Genomic DNA, 8,937 nt, shown 5'->3' on the forward strand with positions numbered 1-8,937 from the left:
GTTCTGAGCTGCACCGCCCGCGGGGTGCGTCCCGAGGGGCTGCAGGAGAGCGGGGGGGTTCCGGGCGGGAGAGCTGCTCCGGGAGACAGAAAGTGGGGAGAAGAGAGAGGCAGAAGGACTTCGGGCCGCCTCCGTCTCAGCAGTGTGCCTACAGCGAGCATCTCGATGTCACGTGTATCGTTTTCTGTCTCAGGTTTTGAGGCATATGCACGCTAAAAGCCCTGTTAGAAATAATTGATGACGGGATGAAAATCTCACGAATGTTCTATTTGCTTACCCGTTGCAATTACACGGGAAGGAGCAGGGCTCCCTGCTGCAGCCTGAATTAGCTGCTGCCCAATGAGCCGAGTGGCAGCACCTGCAGCTCGTGGGGCTGCAGCCTCCAGTCCCATCAGAGGGCTCGGTGCCGGACACCTGTGCGTCCAGCTGCTGATGTGGCAAGGCCGTGAGGTGGGGAGGGATGTGCTGTATTTGGATGTCTGTGTTGAGGTTCCCTTCCCCCAGCAGCCCAGCCTTGCTGCCCATCAGCATTCTCTCCTTGCTCTTGTTCCAAAGGCTCTTTGCAGACCCTTTGGCAGCAGCAGCATTCCTGTGCCCCGAGCTCTGCACCAACAGTGTCACAGGCAGCACTAGGTGGGTGAGAGCTGGGATGTGGGTTCTGCTGCTGGGATGGAAGAAGTGAGAAACTGCCAAAGCTCTTCCCCATGTGGTGCTGCTTTACTGCTGATTACTGTTAAGGAACACTGCAACCCAAAGCGCTTTTCACACTGCCTCACCGCAGTAAAACTTCCCTTCTCTAAGGGCTCCCTGCCCCAGAGTGCTTCCTGCAGCCCAGACCACCGCATATGGCAGGAGGGACGGGGGCAGGAAATGGCTCTGGGACACGAGTGGTTTCCTGCAGAGGAGGACTGTGTTCCCAGGGTCCTGCAATGCGGCCCCAGTGCCCCTTTGCATGCAGTACAGGGAGAAGTGAGCTGCCGGCAGCGGTGTTTGCCTCGCTCGGGGAGAAGCGGGGCTGCAGGGCCTCATGCTGAATGTGGGCTTTCAAGCGGAATCTGTTGAATGACAAGTGAGGTTCTCCTTCGTGTATCTCGTGATTTCCTTTATATGAGTTGCACTCAAATGGGAAGTAACCATCTATGAGAATCATTTGTAAAAGGCTCGAAACTCTAATCCCCGTAGCTCTGAGTTTCAAAAACACCTCTCCCAGCTGAGTATGCGAGCACCCAAGGAGCAGAGCAAAGCCAAACACAGCCCACACCGCCCAACTGCTCCTCTGCACAGGGCTCCATTTGGCCACAAGACTGGGCAAGGCCAGCTGGGGACAGGCCCTTGTGCCAGGAGGTGAGTGGAGGACAGCGCAGGTGGAGCACAATGGAGACACCTCGCAGAGAGGACGTGCTGCTGGCTGTGTCCCTGGGGTCTGACAGGATCCTGGGGGACGAAGTACAGCTGTTGACGTGGCTGCACAGCGGTGTTTGGATGCTCCCTCTGCTCCTGCCTGGGCTTTCACTGCGCTTTCGCTTCTCTGTGCTGGTTGGTGCTTTTCCCCTATAGAACGGAGAGCCCCAGGGAGGTGGTGAAGGAGGACAAGATGTCTCACTGCTTTGTTCTGCCTCCTCAGAAGTGATCAGGTGGGGATGCAGCGTGTCCTGCCCGTAGTGGTGTGAATAGGATGCAGTGCTCACTGTGTGCATGCTCCCTTCTCTGGCTGCACGCAGAGCATCGTGCAGTTTCACTATCAATTGTTTGTGACTTCTCTCTAAATCAAAACCTGAGTTTTGCAAGCAGGAGGGCTGGCAGAGCTCAAGGCCCGCTGGTTCTTGTAACTAAAGAGGTGTCAGCTACGGTTTGCAGCTCTCAGCCCTCTGCCAGGGCAGATAGGCACTCCTCCAATTGCAGTCCTCCAGCCCCAGCCCCAAAGGAGCCAACATCCCCAAGCAATGACACTTTCTGTCCCGTGATATGGCCAAGCTGGTTTTTACTCTCTCCACCTCTCATAATCTCAGGCACCAGAAATTTCCTGATGTTCCTCAAAGAGGGGCAGGCAGCCCAGACCGTTGCAAGAGGAGGAGCCCTGCAGCCTCCCCACTACGGGGCTGAGCGTGCCGACCCCAACCCCGCTCCCACGCCAGCGTCGGCTCCGGGGATAACAGAGCCTAGGTAAAATATAACAAGAAGCCTGCACATGCCCTTTGGGAGGGCGAGCCGTGTCATTAGGGCAGCGGTCGGGGGGGACGTGGGCTGAGCGCCCTCGGACTGCCAAAGGCCAACGCGGGACGCGGAGCGGAGCCAATGAGCGGCGCCAGGGCCGGAGCCACCCCGCGCCAGCGCCCGCCTTCGTGCTCGGGTTTCAGCCGCTGTGTTTGCGGATGGGGAGATGTTGTAAGGGCTGAGCAGCGCGGGGTGGGAGGCAACGGTGAGTGGGGTCCTCCTGGTTACAGCACGGGGTTCCCCAGGAGCTCGCCATCCCCACTCAATGGCGTGTTCTCCTTGTACCTGCGTGGGTGATGGGCTGATGGTCGGACTAGATGGTCGTTGTGTTTTTTTCAACCTTAATGATTCCATGATACGTTAAATGAGGCACCGCGGGACTGTCCCCAGGGCTCCCAGCTGTGTTGGTGGCCCCATGTGGCAGTGAGCGTCTCTGCTGGGCTCCTCTCCTCGGGATCCATTGCTCTTCCACCAAAGCGATGCTGCACTGTGACACAAACCCCCGTGTGGAATGGACATCGCAGCTGCCCCAGGGCTCGGCGTGCTGCAGCTCTTAGCCCACAGCAGAGGCAGGGATGGAGCTGCTTCAGCATAGGCTCTGCTGGTCCAGCCTGCTTTTGCAGCATGCTCTTCTCCAAACCTGCATCCCTGAACATGCTGAAGTCAGGCTGTTATTGCAGAGGAAACCTGTGGAGAGAGACACGTGGGGTTTGAGGATTAGCTGCTGAAACAGATGGGAATTTCCCAGAGCAAGGAGCTGAGGAGGGCGGGGAGGTCTCCTATGCAATGGGGCTGCTGCCAGATGCGTGGGCTGTATAAGGACCCCGGGATGCCCACCGTCTCCCCACAGTGCTGCTGCTGACTCACGTCTCTGCAGGGAGTGGCACACGGCAACTGTGCACCCAGTCCCTGCACTGCACACCAGAGCTGAGCACCGGCACGCTGCAAGGCTGGCAGCCTGTCCTGTTTGGGGACAGTGTCTCCATGGGGTCCCAGAAGCACTCTATCGCAGAGAGGCTGCTCCTTGCACACAGCTTTGTGCCCCGGTGCTGCCTGGGCTGGGCACCACAGTGCACCTCCCACGAGCAGCTCGTGCAGCGCTGGCACTGTGTGCCTGCAGGGCCCGACGGGAGCTGTGCCGTATGCTCCGTGTCCCTCCTGCTTACTCTCTCACTCCAGCTCTCGCACTGCGCTTATAGCATGTGTCATATCCCATTGATGTCACCCGCTGTCCCCCGCCTCGTCCCTATCTGCAGGGCTGCCTGTGCCGGTGGCTGCAATAACGGCACCCTGGGGCTCTGCATCACTCTGGGTTGGTCCCAGGGAGTGGGCAATGCCAGCTGAGGGCTGAGCCCTGCAGCCAGGCCTGAACGCTGCAGGCAGCAGTTCTGCACATAGCAACAGAGAGAATGCAGCACGATCACAGCTCACGCTCCTTCCTGCCGCTTGGAAGTGTCTAGAGAGCTGAAAAAGCTGCAAGATGTTCTTGCTGCCATCCTTCTCCCCACTAGCTTCTCCATGCGCTGGCTGTGTTTTGAGCACCCTTTCTGAGGGGGGGCACAGCACTTTTCCAGACCAATGGATACCGATTTGGCATGGTGCGGGCTGCAGACATCCCGCAGCGTGCTGCCCACCGCGCAGGGCTGGCTGACTCATCGCCATGCAGCATGCAATTACAAAGGCAAGTGCAGGCTCCTGCTGCTTTGCACAGGTATCTGTGTCAGCCAGGGCTATTTCCATCTCTCCCGTGCACTCTCGGCTCATTAGGAGGGGAAGGAACACAGCCTCACAGCTCACCTGTCTGACAAAGAGCTGGGCATAATATTCTCTTGAGCAGAAAACCAGAAGGAGAATTACATCCGAACACACCGAGTGACACAACGGGAGGAGGAGGCAGCGGGGTGCATTGCCCACACATCCCACGTACTTACAGGTGCACACGCAGACAAGCGGAGGCGTGGAGGTGCACGGTGGTGCAGAGCACCATTACCATGAACTAAGAGGTTCCTGGCCAGGATCCAAGTGAGGGCTGCAGCCCTCCATCTGCAAGCACCATTTGCTACAGGGGTTTAGCAACCAGGGCTGTCACAACTGCAGCAGCTGCAGAACCCTTGGCCATGAGTGGGGGCAGCTCAGCCATTGCATCACCGCTTTGTGTAGCACTGGGGAGGGAATGTCCAGCTGCAGCGCGAGGCAGCATGTGCTGAGCAAAGCAGTGCCCAATTCTGTTTACATACAAGTGCACTTCTTGTGTATGCTTGTTATTTTCTAACTATTTGGTAATGTTCATTTCATTTACTGTATGCATAAATGAGCAAATATGACATATACAAATGTCGAGAAGTAATTTAGTTTGTTAAGCTTCTTCATTAAAAGAACTCTGTATTATTAAAGTATCTACATTGTCATGGGCTGGTATCCCATTAGCAATCGCAATAAGAAATGTTGTTTATCCATTCAGAACCAGATCTCCAGAGCATGCATTTGACAGCATGGGTTGAGTCAGTGGTGGCAACTGGTGGCATAAGCCTGGTCACAGGACAGCGTTTCCCACCCTGAGCTAATGACCAGGCCAAAATCTTCACCTCCAGGTTGTCCCTGGAGACCTGCTCTCTCCTCTAGTCTTGCTGACCCTGTCCTGCGTATGGCATTGTCTCCCCAGGCCCAGCCCCGTGTTGGCTGCACATCAGGGGCTGTAGGGAAGCGTAGTTGGCTCCCACGTCCAGGTGTCCCCAAGTGCCTATGTCATGTATCACAGGTCCCATGTCCCCATGTCCCCACACCACCGCTGCATTCCCTGTCCTGGGTGCCCGCTGCTCCCTTGGCAGGGCCGTGCAGGGGCAGGAGTCACTCCAAGGCTCTTTTCAAGCTCCATTTCTCCCCGGATTTCCCAGACCAGCTTTATTTGCAGGGGAGAGCCCTGTGATCAGCCACATTTGAATGCTGCTTCTCCCAGGCAGAACGCAGCCGCGTCTGGGACAAAACAAAACCGGCATTCATGAGCGGTCATTGAAATTCCCAGCAGCTGTTCCGTGCCCGCGCTCCCACTGCTCACAGACACATGCGTGGGCTGTGCCCTGGGCAGCAGACAAGCAGGTCTCTGGGTGAGCCCACCGGCAGCAGCGGCCCTGGGGATGACTTTGGATTTGGTGTGCCTGGCTCTGGTGACACAGCCATGAGGGCAGGACAGAGAGCGGAGAGCGGAGAGCAGGCCTGGCCAAGGGGTGCTGGTGCTGCTCCACAGCATTCATCCTGCAGCCTGGAGCCCTCCTGGAGGGTGCCAGGAGTGCTGTCAGAAATACAAGCAGCTGCACTCCTTACAGGATGCAGGGATCCAGCAATTACCTAAATAGCATCATCTTGGGTTTGGTGGCTGGCACCCAGCTCCCAGCAGCCTAAACACAAAGCTGAGCACGGCACAGGTCTTACTGGGTATAGACAATTTCTCCTCTCCCAGCTGCTTGTTTCCAGGTTCAATATATCCCACTGAGGCTGGAGGCTAGCACTGCAGCTATCCAAAAACACACCAAATGGACCCCATTTATTCCATTTATTTTTCTTTCCTTCTCTTATTCACAAATCCAAACATCCAAAAACAAGGCAGTCAGTGCAAGCTGCAAATAGATCTTATGTACCCTGGGGTATAAACCAGGGGAACAACTCCTGTTCCACTGCTCCCACCCAGTGCAGCACAGCACCTGCAGGTCCCTTTGCTGGGATGGGGGAGCAGAAGAGACCCTGAGTGCTCCCCAGGCTTATTTGGGGATCCCTCTGGGCAGGCATTGAGGTGAGGGCAGAACATGGCTAGCCCTGAGCTATTCTTATCACGTCCCATCTGGAGACAGAAATCTGCCTGCTGGCTTTACAATTAAAATTGAAATGATTTGATTATGGGCCTTCATTAGCAAAAACAAACAGCAGGCAGCTTTCCTCCCCCCACCCTTCACCCATCCCTTCCTCCCTGGGGTGTGTTTAGGTGAATTCCAGCCGGGATGCTGAGCACACAAAGGGAGTTTTTGTCAGCAGCGCGCACCTATAGTTGGGAGCTGCTTGGATGTACAGAACCTGGGGGATTTGGGATGCCCTTACAGTCCTGGGTACCACTGTGACAACCATGAGCGGCCACCCACAGGTGCAGCAGGAGCCCTTGGGATATGGGTTTAGGCCATTTGTCACTGTGGGCAGCTGTCAGCAAACCCAGCAGCCTGTGCCCTGCACACACGTACCTCCTGCCACGCACGCTGCCTTCACCTCAGGTGCTCTCAGGAAAGCCCCGAGGAGCACAGCACACCCGCCAGCAGGGTCACCTTGGGGAGGGGACAGCCTGCAGGGCTCTGCCTTGGGCTGCTGCCAGGGGAGGAGGTACAGGCAGGGAGAGAAGGGTGCATTGCTCCAGGACCGCCATCCTAGGCTGTGGGCTGCAGGGACACAGCAGGGATATGGGGAACGGTGGGGGGGCACCCGGCTATCCGAGATGGGTAGCAGCAGTAAGGGCTGCTCCAGCTGACTCATTTCACGTCAGGAGCAGGCTGACAGCACGGTGGCACAGAGCCTCCCCCCACCCACGGCATTTGGCTGAGCTGCAGCACAAGTAGGTGGCAGGGGCAGCGTGGGCTATAGGGTTACAGCGCAGGGTGAGCTACGGGGCACCACTCCATCACCCAGAGCCGGGCACGGGGCGCAGGGCTCCACGATGCCAGGCTGTACCCAGCCTTCCCCCGCTCGCCCCATGCCACCTCTGCAGCACGGCAGAGCTGAGGGCTGTGATGCTCTCTGCTCTGATGCTGTTGTGCCTGGGACAGGGCTGATCCTGCAGCCTTGCAGCCTTCCCACAGGAAGGAGAGCAGCAGAGTTGTCCCTGTGCCTGGGCAGTGCCAGCAGCGTGCATGTCCTATCTAAACTCGCCTTCTGGACTAAATCTTTAACAAGATCAAGGGTTTAACTTTATCAGTGGCTGGAAGAACATGACACCTTTTCCCTGGGGCAAAGTATCTCTGTTGCCTGGCATTTCCTGCAGATCCCTGCATCCATCCCACGCCTGGCTCCCTCGGCATTTCCTGTCTCAGAGGGGCACAGACCGCCCTCCTGCAGGAAGGAAAGAGCAGAGATCTGTGTCCCCTCCAGGGGATGTTTCCCCTGCTGGCAGCACAGTCCTCCCCAGCCTTGCCAGCCCTCAGCTCTGGAGAGCTATCCTCAGCAGCTAGGCCCAGAGCAGGAGCACAGTGATTGATTATCTCTGCTAAGACTGCGAATGGTTTCTGAGCACGTTCAGGTGGCTCAAAAGCCATCGGTCCACCTTGGCAGTGGGGCAGTCCTGTGTTCCCTGCAGAGCAGAGGCTGATGTTGCAGTGTGCACCATCTCTCAGCATCCCCAGGGCCATCAGAAGAGGGGAACGGGGGGAAAAATGGAGTGTGCAGCCCAAACCCAGCCATATGGCTTTGTTTCTGCATTCACAGCAGTGGAGCTCTGCTATGGGGCTGAGAAGAAGGGAACGGTGCATTGTGGCTGTGCTGTGGAGCTGAGCTGGGCGCCATGTGAGCCAGCAGCTCATCTGGCAGCTCTGTGACAGTGGGGACTTCAGCAGCAGCTAGCGGCTGGCTGGGGGGTGGGAGGAAGGCAGTAATGATGGTCCGTGTCTGCAAAGGTAGCAGAGCATGAAAGCAATTTCACACTTTATTAAACAATTCAGGTGTTGGCTGTGCAAGACGGGAGCAAGCAGTGCTGCTCATGCCTGTGCTCCCATCTCCCGGCCCTGTGGCCACCATCTGCAGGGCTCAGCCCCCCAGCAGAGCAGCACTGCAGGTACCTTAGGTCCTGGGATCCTGTGTATGTGCTGCTCTGCATCCAGCCCTGCGTTCCCTGCACACCGCAGTCCTGCCACACATTGCGTCCCTGGGATGGACCCAGGTTTGGGAACCCAGGCTTGGAGTTTGCATGGATGCCGTTCTTCCCTTGGTGATGCCAGCCATGCCTCGGTCACTGTGCGCCTCGCACACAAACAAGCCGGCCCAGGGCCAGCAGGTCAGATCTGATCCTTGTTGTCGCACCCTCTGGGTGGACACCATCCAAATGCCAGCACGTCCAGGATATGAATCAGCTCAGGCGCAGTGCCAGTGCCGAGTCCCTTGCTGGCCAGTGGAGGCTGTGGGCAGCAGTGCCACCCAGCTCCACTGCCACCACAGCCCTGCGCACGCTGAAACCCCAGGCTGGTGCCGTGCTGCTGCTCTGGGCTATGCCTGACCTTGAGGTGGGCACCTGGCCAGGAGCCGCCCCCCTGGCACTGGCATGTTCCACCAGCCCGGCCAGAGCGTTCCTCTCGGGAGAGCGTGTCCTCGCCGCGCTATTTAAAGGCACGCTTGTGCCCTTTATTCTTCCTCGTGGTTAGGCTGGAAGGGACCCGTGCCCCGCGCTGACCCCGAGGGAGCAGCCGGAGCCTCCGTGTCACCGGTTGGGGTGACACAATGGGAGAAGCGAGGGACGTCGGTGCCCCGCGTCCTCACACCACATAACAGCGCACGTCCCGGGGAGAGCATCTGCAGGGAACGTCCGCGGGCAGAGAGGTTCGACACGACGCGATTGGGAACGGAAGATCCCGGAGGAGCCACGGGCGGGAGGCGCGGCGCTGCGGTGCTGAGCCGAGCGGTGCCGGGACAGTTCCGCCACCTCGCGGTCGCGCAGCCCCGGCGTGGCACAGGGCCGGGCACGGCTACGGCACCGGAGTC

General features: G+C 58.1%; 1 protein-coding gene across 1 annotated transcript in view; it reads right to left on the bottom strand.

The window, feature by feature from the left end:
* Window positions 1-7,838: 7,838 nt before the first annotated feature.
* LOC116217200 overlaps window positions 7,839-8,937 on the bottom strand; it is a 1,790-nt gene continuing 691 nt past the window's right edge. The window contains exon 3 of the mRNA XM_031555651.1: window positions 7,839-8,937. Within this exon, the coding sequence (XP_031411511.1) occupies window positions 8,581-8,937 (357 nt within the window). The 3' untranslated portion in view covers window positions 7,839-8,580.

The sequence above is a fragment of the Meleagris gallopavo genome, chromosome 15 (assembly GCF_000146605.3).
Source record: "Meleagris gallopavo isolate NT-WF06-2002-E0010 breed Aviagen turkey brand Nicholas breeding stock chromosome 15, Turkey_5.1, whole genome shotgun sequence".
Taxonomy (NCBI): domain Eukaryota; kingdom Metazoa; phylum Chordata; class Aves; order Galliformes; family Phasianidae; genus Meleagris; species Meleagris gallopavo.